The 16,382-nt window shown below is 41.4% G+C and overlaps 1 protein-coding gene across 1 annotated transcript in view; it reads left to right on the top strand.

Annotated features, from left to right (window-relative positions):
* Positions 1-11,100, top strand: part of foxj3 (forkhead box J3) — an 80,801-nt gene extending 69,701 nt beyond the window's left edge. Inside the window, exons 7-12 of the mRNA XM_062415108.1 lie at positions 465-639; positions 2,559-3,071; positions 3,683-3,784; positions 4,406-4,597; positions 5,785-5,883; positions 5,994-11,100. Of these exons, the coding sequence (XP_062271092.1) occupies positions 465-639; positions 2,559-3,071; positions 3,683-3,784; positions 4,406-4,597; positions 5,785-5,883; positions 5,994-6,106 (1,194 nt within the window). The 3' untranslated portion in view covers positions 6,107-11,100. The remainder of the gene's footprint in view (positions 1-464; positions 640-2,558; positions 3,072-3,682; positions 3,785-4,405; positions 4,598-5,784; positions 5,884-5,993) is intronic.
* The last annotated feature ends 5,282 nt before the right edge of the window (positions 11,101-16,382 follow it).

The following is a 16,382-nucleotide window of genomic DNA, read 5'->3' as shown; positions in this document are numbered from 1 at the left end:
TGTGAGCCCAGGCATTAAGCACTGACCTGGATTGTTGCATTTAAATATTGTGTGACTGACACCTCTTGTAACAGAAACAAACAATGTTACTGTACAGTAGCTCCTCAGAAGAATCAGACCATCCTCATATCTGTGTGTATCTGCTGCGTACATTCACACTTGGCATTAAATATTCTAGAGGTTTTCTGTTTTCTGTTTTTGCGGCTCCATGACCAGATGAGCATGGCTCTTTGAAAAGTATGTATATTATTGATGTGTATGTTTGAGTGTTATAGTGCGCCTCTCTTAGTATCAGTTGTCCCTGTAGACAGTGTTGCAGATGTAGCACAACTCTAGCCAGTGCTTTTATTTATTTTCAGAAAAATCTCACAAATTAAACATTAAACATCTTCTTTCACGCTCAATATTGCTCCATTTTGCTCCATTTTGTAACTCTCCATCTTCTTCACCTCCTTTGTCCCCAGGTGACCAGTCACCCAGAACCCGTGTCCCAGTCTATGAGCCTCCAGCAACCACCCCAGTCCCAGTACAACATGCCAGACCGGGACAAGCAGCTCCTGTTCTCTGAATTTGAAGATCTCAGTGCCTCCTTCCGCAGCCTTTACAAGTCTGTTTTTGAGCAGTCCTTCAGCCAACAAGGTGAGTGGCCTCACCGGAGCATCAAGTGGAAACCTAATCGAGAGCCTAAGCTTCACTTATCAAGGCAGCATGTTGGAACAGGATGATTCTCTAAACGATTTTCCTAATGTGGCTTTGTTCTTAACAGCTGGGGCTATAGAGGGTCTTAAGCCACTAATTAGGCTCACTGAGAAGTGAACAGGTATTCAACAGGCAGACTAGCCTATAGAGCAAATCTATACTAAGTATTTTCTTGGTTTTCTGCCAGAGCTGTGTGGAAAAGACCTCATCTCATATTCAAAAGCCAAGCAAAAGTTCACGTCTTAAATATTTCATTGGGGGTTGTAAGGAGACATTACAGCATTTATTATATGGTTAATTCAGAATTGATTCCCCATCCCTCTTGTTTTATATTTTTCAAATTACATGAAAGCTATCTGCGTCTTGTCATGTTTGAAATGTTTTTGTGTGCAGGCTGTGTTTCATCAGAGTGGAAGAGGTTACAGGCAGCACAAGTCCTCAGTAAATCTATTGGATTGAGGTTCATTTGTCATAATGATGAGGAATTTGTATGATATAATGCATAGTGGTGGATAGAGCATAGCTTTCCAAAAGCCTGCGAGTCCCAGAAGAACAAAATGCAGTTTTGCTTGTAATCTGATTGACTGATAAACAAAGAGCACTTGACAAGCGGGTTATGAGCAAAGTAGACGAAGCTTTCTGTGTATAACCTACTTTCACAAATCAAATGAATTTCATGCTAATGTTTTCAAAGAGTTCCTCTCCTTTAATCTATCATCTATGTTTCATTAGTTGAAAGTTGTTACCTTTTTTATGCGCATAAAAGTGAAATCTTGTAGTCAGACAAGCTCTAGCAATTAAAAAGCGTAAATAATCGAGCTAGAGGATTTCACACTCTGCCGCTGTAGACAGTGAGCTAATTCACTGGCTTTGATAATAGGTAATGAGCTCGCATTATTATTCTGGTGCCGCGTTAATTGCTTTCTGTATTTCCCTGGTTGGACAATGGGCTTTCTGTGCCGATAAGAGATGCACCTTTGTCACCCCTGCAGTGAGTGTTACGTGCCGATTGTGGAGGTGCAGGGCTAGAGTCAGCTCTAAAAGCACTCCAGTGAAATAGGTTTACTGTGCCAAAGCTGTGAAGGACAGGGCCTCTTAAGACCACTCCCCGCCACTCAGATGATTGCAGTTTGGGTGTGCAGATGTTCATGCTCCAGTCATGTCTGTTAAAGAGCCGTGCAGCAGCACAGTGAATTTGTCAAAGACAATCCAGTGCCGTGTAGCTGGAGAGGAGACAGCAGCTTGGGCTCGTGAACCTCAGAGACACAATTGATGCTGAGTCATTCCCTGATACAACAAAATGGCAGCTGGTCTGTCTCAAGTGCAGAACTACTTAAACACAGGAGGCCCACATCCCATTAACGTAAGATGTTAAGATACATATCCTTAAGTAGCTGCTCTTACATGTGACAAACTTGGCACTCTTTGTATTTGTGCGGAAGTGTATTATGCTAATTTAGGGATGGGAAAAATGTTTTGTTTTAAAACAAATATTTAGAAAAATGTACATCTTCCAGCCTCTCAAATGTCTTTTTTTTTTTTTTTCTAAGTCCTCTATGATATTGAAGTGAACATCTTTGGATTATGTGTAGTTGGTCAGAAAAAACAAGAAATTTGAGAACATCGCCTTGGACGCTGGGAAATTGTGATGCACTTTCTTTTTTCTTTTTTTTACTATTTTCTGGTTTTTAATAGATCCATTGATTAATCAGAAAAAATGATCAGCTGTTAATTAGTTTGGCTGCAGCTAATGATTATTTTCATTATGCATAAATCTGTCAATTATTGTCAGCTAATCATTTGGTATCTGCTATCATTTCAGTTTTACAGCTTTTAGTTTTTTTGTATCTGTTTTGCAGGTCTGATGGGAATACCGTCAGAATCCTCCCAGCAGACCCACACCTCCTGCTCCTATCAGCACTCCCCCAGTGGCACCATTAGCACTCAGAACAGCCTGTCAAACAACCAACCCAACAGCCACCCCAACAGCCACTCTGCCAACAGTGGCCAGGTGCCCCTGTCTCATCCTGCCCAAGCCCACCCTGGCCACGGCTCACCCCACGCACAGCACCTCCCGCAGCACGGTGGCCCCCACAACCAACACAACCAACACAGCCAACACGCCCAGCACAGCCAACACAGTCAGCACCAACAGCACCCACAGCACTCCCAGCACCCGCAGCACGCTGCACACCCCCAGCACGGGCAGCACCCATCGCAGCACCCATCCCACGGCCAGCTCCCACAGCAGCACACACCACACCCCTCCCAACACACGCAGCACAGCCAGCACCCTTCTCAACACGGACAGCAGCATCAGAGCCTCTCCCTCCAGCCCCATCCTACCCAGCAACAGATGGCCTGCAACACAGGTACGACCCCTCTGTCTGTCATTGTCTCCCTTTGAACCAGCGTCGTCACATTGTTTTCTCTTCATCCTGTTCATCACACTAACACGTAAGCGAGCGCTAAGGCGACCACTTTACACTTTACCACTGAAATTGGTTTCAAATCGGTCCTCATTCTCAGCATTGAGAAATTGTTTCAGGTGCTAAACAGTAAATCATCATCTGATTTATTATCTGTGATGTTGTGAGAACAAAGCCATGCTGCATCCAGTGACTTTAGCTTTGAGCACAGCAGCCTTTACAGTCAACTGGCTCCTCCTAGTGGCCACCACACAGTACTGAAATGCTTAAAGCCTGATAAACTGTTTGGTTTGGTGTTACCTTTCATTCATTTGGCTCTAAAAGAATTCCTGCACAGCTATAAAAATGTGAATACAGTAAAAAAAAAAAAAAATGATCTGGCCTTATTGCCTAACTTTCAGTAAATGACAGTTACTGCAGTGATTATTCTGCAGTTGTCCCCTATTACATAATTAGGAGTAAGCTTGTCTTTTTCTGTTGAAACCAAAAATACCTGTATTCTTCTCGTCTCTTATCTTGTAATGTTACAGATAGTATGCTGTGTGTTTTTGCAGGTTTACTGTCTGACTGGTACCCAAATCTGGATGCACTGAAAGAAAGCTGTCGTATTGCTAGCAGCTATAACTGGGCTGATGTCGACCTTTCACCTTTCCAAGGTGCGGTTTGGACACTACAAGTAGATGTGATTGCATTTACAAATATTACAAAACCATAATCATCATTACAGAATGTATTTGATCTATTTGTTAAGAGATGAAGATTTTTCAAGATTACACTTGTATCTATTAGATGTACTTCCTGAGTACTCAGACATGATGAGAAGAGATGAACGTTTAGAGCTAGTAGCTGATAGTACTGTACTGTACTGCCCCAGCTTTTGATTGAATGCTGAAGTGTTGACACAGTGGAGTTGATTATGAGTTTAATTAAACTGAGCTCTTCAATTAAATAACACTGCCTTCAAGTTTAATTACCAAAACACCGAGCTCAGCAGGTCAGTTTATCCAATTACAGTCTAGGATTGCAAGGTAGGGTGTTTTTTAAATATCACCCACTGAAGGTTACTGACATAATGAATATATATTGCAAGGAAAGTTTTGTGTCATGTTTTTAAATTGGTTTCTCATTTACTAAATTTATATTCTTTGGACAGCTGGTTTGCGCAGTTTCATACATTTCATTGTCACAAAGGCACTTCAGTGTAGGCGGACGCTGTCATCAGCTCTGATAGTAACTCTGGTTGCTTTGTCCATAAATGTGTGTTTTATATTTCTCAGGATTGAGAGAAAGTATGAGACAAGCAGAGTTGAACAACTGGTCCCTGGAGCCCACCCAGATAGCGGACCTCTGCTCGTCCATCAACCAGTTTTTTGCCCGCACTGGTGTAATCCAGCCACAAGGGGCAGTGCAGTCTCCTGTTTGTCATGGCTCCATGCACCCCAACAAACCCAGCCAGCACCTCAACACAGGTTAGACACCCGCTCCTCAACCCTACCACCTTCAGATTCAGATTACACTTTGAGTTTGTGCAGTTGTTGTAGCTGGCTTTGGTTTATTGACATGTAAATCATCATTTAGATGATGGGAGGTATTGCATTTTCAAAGATTTAGGCATTCAGACTTCGACTCTCTTGCTTAATTACCTGATTTTGTCCCTGTTTTTTTCCTGGGAAAGATTGTATAATTGTCAACATATAAAAATACCTGGAAGGGTTTTATACCCGAAGATAAAAACATGCATTTACCTGTCGGGATATGCGATCTCTACATCACAATGCGGATTTAGTGGATTTAGTTTTGACCATGACATAACCGATCCATTTTAAAAACTGTTTTGTTATCAACGTCTTGTTTTTGCTAATAGTTACTTTAGGCCGCCCTTCTAGCGCCCGGTTCTGCTCGAGGTTTCTTCCTGTTCAAAGTGGAGTTTTTCCTTGCAGCTGTCTCCAAGTGCTTGTTCACTGGGGAATGTCGGGTCTCTTTAAATTAAAGTGTACAGTCTTGGGCTATATATAAATAAAACTGACTTGACTTCATTCAGACATGGGGTGCCTTTTTTAGTGCCATATCCCTTGTGTCATGTTACCTTACAAAATGATTATTCCAGTGAGTTCCACACAGTGAGGTGTACAGATTTTAAATGTAGGAAAAAGCGCATTGGTATTTGATAGGTACTCACACCAGCAGATATTCTGAGTTGAAATGTTGTAAGTGGTATCAGGAGAGAAAAAGTCGGATCAGTGCATCTCTAGTTATTAATAGATACTGAAATCTGAATATAAGTCTATAAGCCCATTTTTTTATTTTCTTTATCTCATTGACAGTAGTTGTTTCTTTTAGAGAAAATATCCTCAGTGTTGATGCTGAAATGCACCATGAACAACCTGCTTTTCACAAAGTTTAGTACCCACAAACTCCAAAATGTTTAAGATTTAAAAAAAAAAAAAAAAAAAAAAAAGATTACTGCGTTGGAGATAGTCATGGATAGTTTGACAGTATGTGTAGAAAAGTTTTGTCTGTGTAAACGGAAATGTTGATCATGCCATTTTTACTTGTGGGTATACATTTTAAAAGTACAAAGTAAATAGTTTTTAAGGCTTGTTCAGATGTGTACTTCAGGTTTTAAACTTTTTTTTTGTTTTGATTCTCTTGTCAGGAAATCTCTACATGGACTCAAGACAGAGCATGTCCATGATGGGTCCTCCAGGATATCCCCACATGCCCCCCATGAGCAGCGCAGGACCCACCATGACAGGTGAGATAAAGTTAAAGGGGGAAAAAATGATTACTTGCAGCCATTCTGTCTCCTTACATGGCCTGTTTTTATGCACAAACTCTTCTTCCTGTCGTCTGTACTATCTCCAGGACACCATGCACAGATGAACCAGCAGCACATGATAGCTACCAGAAACTTCCAGATGCATCGTATGCCTGCCGACGACATCCAGGATGACTTTGATTGGGACTCCATTGTTTAGCCCCCTAGACGTCCTTTTGCAAAGAGAAGGGAGCGAGGAGAGGAGGTGGAAGCCAGAGGAAGCCAGGCTGAGCTGAAAGGCCACAGGAGGAGGAGGAGGAGGAGGAGGAGGCCACTATGGGTGGGATGCAGAAGAACATTTGACAAGCTTTGGAGAGAGACAGACTTCAGAGTCCTGACATTTTTACAAAAGCAAAACATAACTAGAAAATGTTACTTTGAAGACAATCATATTTAGTCGGACATGTTAAAGTGATTGCTTATGTACTTGTCTAGAGACAAGTAGAACACATTCACATTTAAACCACATGCTCCTCAGCCGCCCTCTCCCCATCCCTAGCCAGCAGCCTTCCAAAGTCTGAAACCCTCTCCCCCTCCGCCCCCCTGCTCCGTAACTGTTATGTGATTTGAGCGACGTGTTCAGCTTGTAATTCTTCTCGTGTTGACATTGGCCTCAGCTGCCTCGTGGATGAGTTAATCTCTCTTTTTAACATTTTTTTTGTTTGTTTGTTTTTATTTTTGTTCTTAAGAAACACAGGCCGTCTCTGTGAGTAATGTGATGGTGCTCGATGGTCACTTTTGGGAGAAAGTGGGCCCCACTGTGGCTGAATTGGTGGTAAAGTTAGGTTTACAATAACAGTGGTATTGAACAGGGTGTTAAATGTTTAAGCAGGATTGATATTAAACAAACTGGGGGAGAGAGAGAGAGAGAGGGAGAGAGGGAGAGAGAAAACATCACAGAAAGCATCGTAGCCAACCAATGTGATCAGGCAACAGACTTGTTATGGGAGTACAGCAACTTTTCTTTTTTCGTAGTTCTCTGTCTCAAGCACTTAAAGATGAGTGAATTTGATGAGTGTGAGTGGAGGTGATAGTAAGGAAGTCAGATTTTTTTTTTTGTCTTTTTAAACTAATTCAACCCAAAGTAACCTACGGTTTGTTCTCTGTGTGCATCATGTAGGTTGGTATTTGCTCCACCAATCAGACGCTGTTAAAGACTTGAAAAGTTCACATTTTCAAGCACGTTTTAAGGGCAAAAGTTAATTATTTTTTACATTAGCAGCCTATTAATAATTGGAGGAATGACTTAACATTTAGGAAATATGCTTATTTGCCTTCTTTCCACGAGTGATATAATAAGATTGATACCACTGTCATTATGCATGAGTATGGAGGTGATTAGCCTAGCTTAGCATGAAGATTGGAAGCAGGAAAAAGCAGCTAGCCTGTTCAAAAATGCATCTACCAGCACTACATTTGTGGAGGGATTGAATAAATTAGGTAGTTGTTAATTAGTGAGGTGCTGGAAGATGTACTTTTGAACTTTTGACCGAGTCGGGCTAGCGGTTTCCCTACTGCTTCCAATTTTTATGCTAAGCTAATCGCCTCCCGGCTACATAGTCAAAGGGGAACTCGGAAGTCTGTTTACAGGTCTTGAGGAGTACTATTGCATATGTGAAAAGGTAATAAAAAGTGTCTTGTGATCCAGAGGGAGGCGTGAGCTTACCAGTGGTTCAAGGCTACATTAGCATCTTTTAGAATAAGAACCCAAATCTGTGGACTAGGCACCAGGTTTTAACAAGAGAGATACATGAAACAAACAATATATTCCTGCATCCATTTTGGTCCTCCTTTTATTTACTCTCAATTATTAGTACTTTTTAAAAAACATTCGAAAAGAAAGTGTATAAGCATATTTTCCAAAGTGTTGAACTGTTCCTTTAAACATAACATCATCATCATCATCATCATCATCATCACTCAAAAACAACTAAATAAAACCAGTCTTATTCATATGTATTGTTCCAGTTAATCAGGTTTGGTTGTATTAAATGATTGCACCTCTAATTGTGTGCTAAACATGAACGTTTTTGACATTTATAGTACTGTAACAGTAACAAAAAGTAAAATGTAAAGAACATTTGAGAGGTGGAGATTTCAAGTCTCTAAGACAGTTCATACTGACCTCTCAACAAGCAAAACTATGGTAGGAAAGCCTTTTAACTGTCCTCAGACTTTGATTTAATAATCATCAATAGGATATTTATCAGATGTTGAACTTTCCCTTTCAAAGACGTAAAAATGCAAGTATGTTTCTTTGGTATGTAGAATCCAAATGTCTGCCTTTTTCCGCCTACTATACTGCGTTTCAATGCTTCAGTCAGTGTTTAATGTCACTTCTGACATTTAAATTATGGAGATATGATTATTGTTTAACTGCCCAATGTTTTGTTGTGATAGAAGATTTGCTATTACACAATCATAACAGAATGAGAAATGTGATTCATTATAAAGTACATACTGTGTGTGTGTGTGTGTGTGTGTGTGTGTGTGTGTGTGTGTGTGTGTGTGTGTGTGTGTGTGTGTGTGTGTGTGTGTGTGTGTGTGTGTGTGTGTGTGTGTGTGTGTGTGTGTGTGTGTGTGTGTGTGTGTCATATGGTGAGTGAGTGTGTCTGTGTGTTTTGGTTTTATTGTAATTTTAGGGCTATGATTGATTGCTGCAACCATCTCTATGCTATCTATGAGCACAAAAGCAGATGCACACAGTGATTAAAGACTAGATTTGAAACGTGTTTTTGTGGGAAGGGTTTCTCAAGCACAGAACAGGGAGATTGTCTGTTCTGTAAACCCGTCCTCTGTGTCCTGCAACAAGTGGCTCCTCAATCAGACAGCTGCTGAACTTTAGAGACACTATGCTTAAAGAAAAAAGAAAAAGCCCCAATGCACACTTACATTTTTTGTTGATATTTTAAAAATGCAAAGCACCTCCTGGATGTAGAAAGCTAATCCCTCACGTACTCACACATTTGTTCATTCTTTCACTCATAGTTAGACTATCTGACCCCTAGTGGCAATTATGAGGCATTGTCAGCTGTTGACAGTGACCGGAATTATTTCTCCTCTCTGCAATACTGCTTAACTGTGTTTGATGCTTTGCATCCATGACACTGTGTCCTTGTTTAGAAGAGTAGTTAAAAATGGGATTGAGGAAATGTGCTATTTCTGTCTTGGGGAAAGTTAGATGAGAAAATTGATTCTTGTGTCTGCATGGTAAATATGAAGCTACAGTCAGCAGTTGCTTTGCTTAGCTATGTATAAAGAGGGAAGAAGGAAGCAGCTTGCCTGGCTACAACTTGATGGTGTAGAGGTGCTGTTGGAGGATGTTTTTACTTTCAGATTGCACTAAACTAGCTCGTTCACCATTATTTCCAGTCTTTATGCTAAGCTAAGCTAACTAGCTGCTGGCTATAGCTTCATATTTAACAGATAAGAGAGTGGTATCTATCTTCTTATGTAACTCTGTAAGAAAGTGAATAAGCATATTTTCCAAAATATTGAACTATTCCTTTAAAACAATTTAGCTACTAGGAGCTACAGTGGCGACTGTAATTTTGATTTGATATTGATGACAATCATGGATTCTTTTTTATGACAATGCATAATGTCTTTGTTATTGTGAGAAAAGGCACTTTCAAGTCTCACATGATTGTTTATTGGACATTACAGAACTATACGTTTGAACACACAGTTATTTGAGACTAGAAGCAGTCCAGTTTGTCCAGAGCTGGCACAGTGCACCTCTAGACACTGAAGTCAAGTTCTCGCTTTCAACCGTTCATACTGCCTTTAAGTTGTTTTGTTTTTTTTCAGCTCATGCTTTTGTTATGTTTTTCCTTGCCAATTATACCTGTCAACTGCCTCTTCTCTCTGCTATTTTTTTTATTTTTTTTTGTCTTTGTGTCACAAATGTCCGCTGTATGTAGAAAATTGCCTTTCCTGTGGATCTCAACTTTTACAAGTTTTCTTCAAACTGCCAGAATTTCATAATTAGTGCTCAGACAGAATACTTAGTCAGTTGAGTGACCCAAATGATTTGAGATGCTCATCTATAAGCAAGTGTGACTCTTTTTTTAGGTGAGTGTGGGCCAAAGGACTGCAGCTGAAGACGGCAGTGAAAAAGATAATCAATATGTATTCATTCTATGGACCTACAATAGAGTGTTTCGGTTCTTCCAGGTGAAGATTGTGAACATGCAAGCTACTCTTTGAGCACATCAGGCCAAGGGGAAAAACATTGAAACAATTTGAGCAAACAGATGTGGCTTAAGAGGGGGGAGGGGGGGGGGGGGGGAGGTGAAGACAATGACTGGATCACAATCACAATTTTACATTACATCTGTATGTGTGTGTGTGTGTGTGTGTGTGTGTGTGTGTGTGTGTGTGTGCGCGTGTGTGCGCGCGTGCGTGCGTGTGTATTTGTGTGTTTGCTTGTGTGAGTTTTCAGTTCTTTTTAAAAAGACAATTAAGTTTTCAAGTACCGCTGGACATGTACCTGCCAGAGAGATTACTATTATTGGGGGAAAAAAAGATGAAAAGATAAAAAAAAGCCTTGTTACAATATGGGAGAGAACTGCCAACAAGTACTGCTGATTGGGGCCTATTTTATCCAGTGCTGGTGTGTCGTTGTGCTTGTACATATATGTCTTTTCAATCATCCCTTTTTTCCTCTTGGGGGTGGGGGTATCAAGGCAGGGGGTGGGTCTTGCTCATGAGAGAGAAGAGGGAAAAGAATAGAGTATTTTGTTATTGTCCAATCAGAGGGTGACAGTATGTATATATCTATATTGTATATATGTGATGAAAATGCATTGGCTTTTTGTGTGACACTACCTTTTACCTGTACTATGGTTCTACATTCAGTGTTTCAGTGTTGATAATATATATTTGGTTTGTGTTTAATTTTTCTGTTTTTTTGATTTTGTCTTTGTCATTTCTTGTATTTTTTTCTCCTATTTGTCCTTTTTCGTTTATTGCACGGTTTATTACTTTTGTTGTCCAATGAGGTGACACAGCTACTCTTTGTATTCGTTTAGTGCTGTAAAATAACTCAAGTGTTATTAGAATTGTCGATACCACCGCCCACCCCACCCCCTTCCCCAATATGCATGAATGGCACTTAAAGAAATAAAATATGGTAACTTCACTGTGGAATAATGTGCTGTTTGAACTTTTTTCCTGAAGACTTTTAGTCTCGCCAACATGTAGGATATACAGTAGCAGATGTCAAAAGCTGGAGCACAGAGGTGACTTATCTGTATCTGTAGAAATTAAGCTAAACGCTAATGTCAGCATGCTAACATACTGATGCTAAGCAGGTTTAATGTGTCAGCTGAGATTGATGGGAAGATCATTAGTTTTGCAAGTATTTAATCAAAAACAAAAGTACTGGACAAACTGAAACGTTTGTGCCAAATGTCATCACAATTCATCCAAAATCTCAAAACCACAATGTGACACTGGAGGTAATGTTGGTGTCTAAGATTCATTGTCTCTAAACCATAAACGTGTCAGGAAAATGTTATGTCAATCCATAATTTCAATGTACAGATATTTTACTAGATCATGCGAAGACCATGACCTGCTGGTGGCGCCTGAGGAGAAGTCAAGAGATCACCAAAGTCAGTTGGCTTCTTCATCTTGAAACCATGAACTATGCCAAACTATTCAGTGGTTGTTGAGATACTTCAATCTTGATTTAAGTGGCTGACTGATAGACTGTCATTGTCATCTCCAGAGCCACACTCCTCAGTGTCTAATAAAAATACAATTGATCTAACATCTTTTTTTAGCAGTTTATCATCGATAACATTTTTGCTTTGCTATTTTGAAGTGAAGTGTCAAAAAACAGAGGAACAGGCTATGGAAAGGTTTGTGTACAACCTTCTGGTAAAAACTCATATGTGATCACTTGTCACATACCTTAAGTTTCTCTTTTACCCACCCGGCCCTCCAAGTACCCTCCTAGTGTTTCCATGTGGTGTGACACTTCATAACATGTGTCCACACTCGCAGTGCATGTGGTCTTCACCCCTGTGGGATATTCACTCACTCACTGCAGGGGCACCGGTGTGACCACAGTATTGGATTTATTGGCAGTGGTTTGACTCTTATGGAAGGACTCTGACAAGACGGACATCATGTTCAAAGCTTCCTCTTTGCTCCTGGTGACCCTGGTCCTGAACATTCAGCTGTACTCATCAGCACCAATACGTAAGCTATATGTCCTCTAAACTTCTAAAAAGATCAGTCCTCATCAATAGAAGTCAGACTCTGACTGGTTAAGTCAATTTTGATAATGCAAAATTAATTGTATAACAAGGAATTGCCTCTGAAAAATAATGTAGGTGTGATAGAACATCCCAGTATCACAGTTTTTAGATAAAATACATTTCCACACATGCACATATAGTATATAAAGTGTATATGGGCACATTATGCAAATTATTTTAAAGAGTATTACAACAGCAAACAGCTGGAAAGACAAGTGCTGGTAAGGTAAACCTGTTTACTTGATCTTACCTATGTTACAGATTATGTTCACTAGTGAGTCAACAGAACCTAAAACAGTGAGGCAAATAAATAGTGCTTTACACACATATCGTATTTTCCAGTTACAAACAATAAGATTATGCAAATATGACATGTGTCAACCTCAGTTCACCTGTGAACAAGGATAAAATGCCATATGTCGGTTTGGATTTGTAAAACACCCAAATTTATCTCAAATACTTTTACACTGCCTGTTCAATGATGCACCTGCTCTTGTAGAATACCACCCAGTGAGACATGTGACCTAAACTTGGATCACCACACACCCTTCATGTTTATATCAGGTCACAGGAGATCCTCTTTAACTGTTACATAATTGCCTGTCATTAAATTTGAGTTATGAAGAAAAATATAACATATATTTGGGCTTTTTAGCAAAAACAAAATAGGCTTTGATGTCTAACTTAAAAGAAAAACAAATTCCAGGAATGATTACAAAAAAAAAAAAGGTTATTACTTCCTACTCATTCCTTGAATAAGAAAATGTGTCCAGACTTTTGACTGGTACTGTATATTTATACACTTCCTCAACTGCTGTGTAAAATTCCCATTTTTATTGTCCTGATATTCATTGAAGACATACTTTAATAAATATCAGGCCAAGAAGGTTTCCAATGTTCATTAACTAACAAAACATACCACATGACTGTACTGTTGCTTCACTGGAAGAACCAATTCAAATTGTTGCTAAGCTACTTACTTTGCACTTCCACTTTCCACTTTACTATTACAGCTGGTGAATTTGTTCAGTCTTCAGTTGTTGCTGAAGAACCAGAAGAAGTTGCAGGGAAGGATGGACGTTACCCAGAAGAATCCATTCAGGAGAAACTCATTCCAGTTGTTGCAGAGGAATTAGCTCCATCCTCAGCGGAGAAGCTAACATCTGAGGAAGGGACAGTTGAAAAAGACATTCCAGCTATTGCAAAAGATCCCGAACCAGTCTTCATCGCTGACCAGGTCACTGCTGACAATGATAAAGTTGTATCTCAAGAATCTACCCCTCAGGAACCTTTGGCTGTAGATTCACATGCATCTTCAGAGGAGGATACTACCCTAATGCAACCAGCCTTTGTAGATGCATCTCCAGGTGAAAGTACAGTCGAGGTTGCCCCAGCTGTTGCCGTAGACAGTGAGTCTCCAGAGCAGCATGATCTGGAGACTCAAGCTCCAGCAGCACTCATCCCCATCATTCCTTCAGAAGCATCGGAAAATGAAGCTTCAGAGGAAAACACAGATGTAGAAGAAGCTGTTGCTGTAGAAAGTACAGCAGAAGAAGCCACTCCAGAAGGACCTTTATTAGTAGTCTGTGATGAAAATGCCGTTGTTGAACCTGCTGCTTCTCAAGAACCTCTTCTTGGTGCAGAAGAGGAGACATCTGTTGTCCTTGTCCCTGCAGAAGTGGAGACAGAAGAGGCAGGTGAAGTGGACCCTGCTGCAGAGGAAATAGTGCCTGAACAGTTGGGCCCAGAAGTACCTGATATCATTCTTGATCCACAGGAACCTGCTCAACATGAGCTGGATCCAGGAACAGTCCTTATCATTTCCTCAGAAGCAAATCAAGAGGAAGACATAGAGGAGCACGCAGAAGATTTAGAAGCAGCTGTCCTAGTAGTGGTGGAAGAAAATGCTGAAGAACCCCTTCCCAGTACAACAGAAGAAGATAAATCTGTTGTTCTTGTTCCAGTAGAGCTTGACTCAAAAGAAGAAGGTCAAGAGGAAACAGAGCCACAAGAGTCATCCCCAGAAGAACCTGCTATTGTTGTTCTTGTGGAAACGACCAGTGAGGAACCAGAGGGTGATCAAGTGAAACCTGCTGCAGAGGAAACAGTACCACAGGAGTCAGTCCCAGGGGATCAGGTTGTCATTGCTGGTTGTCGTTGTGCCCTGAGAAAGGCTACAAAGGAACATGCAAAAGAAGTCGAGGCAGCTGACCCAGCAGTCCTGGAAGGAAATGCTGAAGAGGACCCTGCTACAAACAAAGACCTTCCACCAGAACAAGAGGAATCTGTTGTCCTCTTTCCTGTAGAGCTTGAGACTGAAGATGAAGGTCAAGAGGAACCTGCTGGAGAGGAAACAGTACAGCAGGAGTTGGCCCCAGAAGATCTAGTTGCCATTGCTCCTGTGGAAGGCAATCCAGATCTGGAAGAACAAATTGAAGAAGAATCAATCCCCATAGTTTCCCCAGAAGCACCAGAGGAAGAAGCTCCAGAAGAACATACAAAACTAGAAGCTGCTGTAACAGTAGATAGTGCAAAAATGCCTGTTCCAGTAGTCCCAGAGGAAAATGCTGAAGAAGAGCCTGCTCCTGATGAAGATCCTCTTCATAGTACACCAGAAGTAAAGCAATCTATTGTCACTGTTCTCGCAGAACTTGACTCAAAAGCGGAAGGTCAAAAGGAAACAGAACCACAAGAGTCATCCCCAGAAGAATCTGTTGTCGTTGTTGTTGTTGTGGAACCGACCAGTAATAAACCAGAGGGCGATCGAGAGGAACCTGCTGTAGAGGACACAGTACCACAGGAGTCAGCCCTAGAAGAACCTGCTGTTGTTGTTCTTGTGGAACCGACCAGTGAAGAACCAGAGGGTGATCAAGTGAAACCTGCTGCAAAAGAAGCAGTACCACAAGAGTCAGCCCAGGAAGAACCTATTGTTGTCTTTGTGGAACCGGCCAGTGAGGAACCAGAGGGTGATCAAGTGAAACCTGTTGCAGAGGAAACAGAACCACAAGAGTCAGCCCCAGAAGAAACTGTAGTTGTTGTTCTTGTGAAACCGACCAGTGAGGAACCAGAGGGTGATCAGGTGAAACCTGTTGGGGAGGAAACAGAACCACAGGAGTCAGCCCTAGAAGAACCTGCTGTTGTTGTTCTTGTGGAACTGACCAGTGAGGAACCACAGGGTGATCATGTGAAACCTGTTGGGGAAGAAACAGAACCACAAGAGTCATCCCCTGAAGAACCTGCTGTCGTTGTTCTTGTGGAACCGACCAGTGAGGAACCAGAGGGTGATCAGGTGAAACCTGTTGGGGAGGAAACAGAACCACAAGAGTCATCCCCAGAAGAACCTGCTGTTGTTGTTCTTGTGGAACCGACCAGTGAGGAACCAGAGGGTGATCAAGTGAAACCTTCTGCAGAGGAAACAGTACCACAGGAGTCAGCCCTAGAAGAACCTATTGTTGTTGTCTTTGTGGAACCGGCCAGTGAGGAACCAGAGGGTGATCATGTGAAACCTGTTGGGGAAGAAACAAAACCACAAGAGTCATCCCCAGAAGAACCTGCTGTTGTTGTTCTTGTGGAACCGACCAGTGAGGAACCAGAGGGTGATCAAGTGAAACCTTCTGCAGAGGAAACAGTACCACTGGAGTCAGTTTCAGATGATCAGGTTGTCATTGCTGGTTGTCATTGTCCCTCAGAAACAGAAAAAGAAGAGGCTCCAGAGGAAAATACAAAAGAAGTCGAGGCAGCTGACCCAACAGTCCTGGAAGGAAACATTGAAGAGGACCCTGCTACAAACAAATATCTTCCACCAGAAGAAGAGGAATCTGTTGTCCTCTTTCCTGTAGAGCTTGAGTCTGAAGATGAAGGTCAAGAGGAACTTGCTGGAGAGGAAACAGTCACACAAGAGTCAGCCCCAGAAGAACCTGTTGTTGTTGTTCTTGTGGAACCGACCAGTGAGGAACCAGCTCCAGGCGACCCAATCCTCGTATTTCCCCAGAAGGACTCAGAGGATGATCTACAGGATAACACAGTAGAAGGAGTAGAAACAACTATCCACTCAGATCCTCCTCCACATGAACCAGCTCTGGAAGAGGATACAGCTTCTCAGGAGACTGAACCAGATGGCAGCGATCCAGTAATACTTACAATACCTGTCACTGAGACCCCTTCTGA

The sequence above is a fragment of the Scomber scombrus genome, chromosome 3, assembly GCF_963691925.1.
Source record: "Scomber scombrus chromosome 3, fScoSco1.1, whole genome shotgun sequence".
Lineage (NCBI taxonomy): Eukaryota > Metazoa > Chordata > Actinopteri > Scombriformes > Scombridae > Scomber > Scomber scombrus.
Note: the sequence above shows the minus strand (reverse complement) of the source record. Positions and strands in the feature narration are given on the sequence as shown.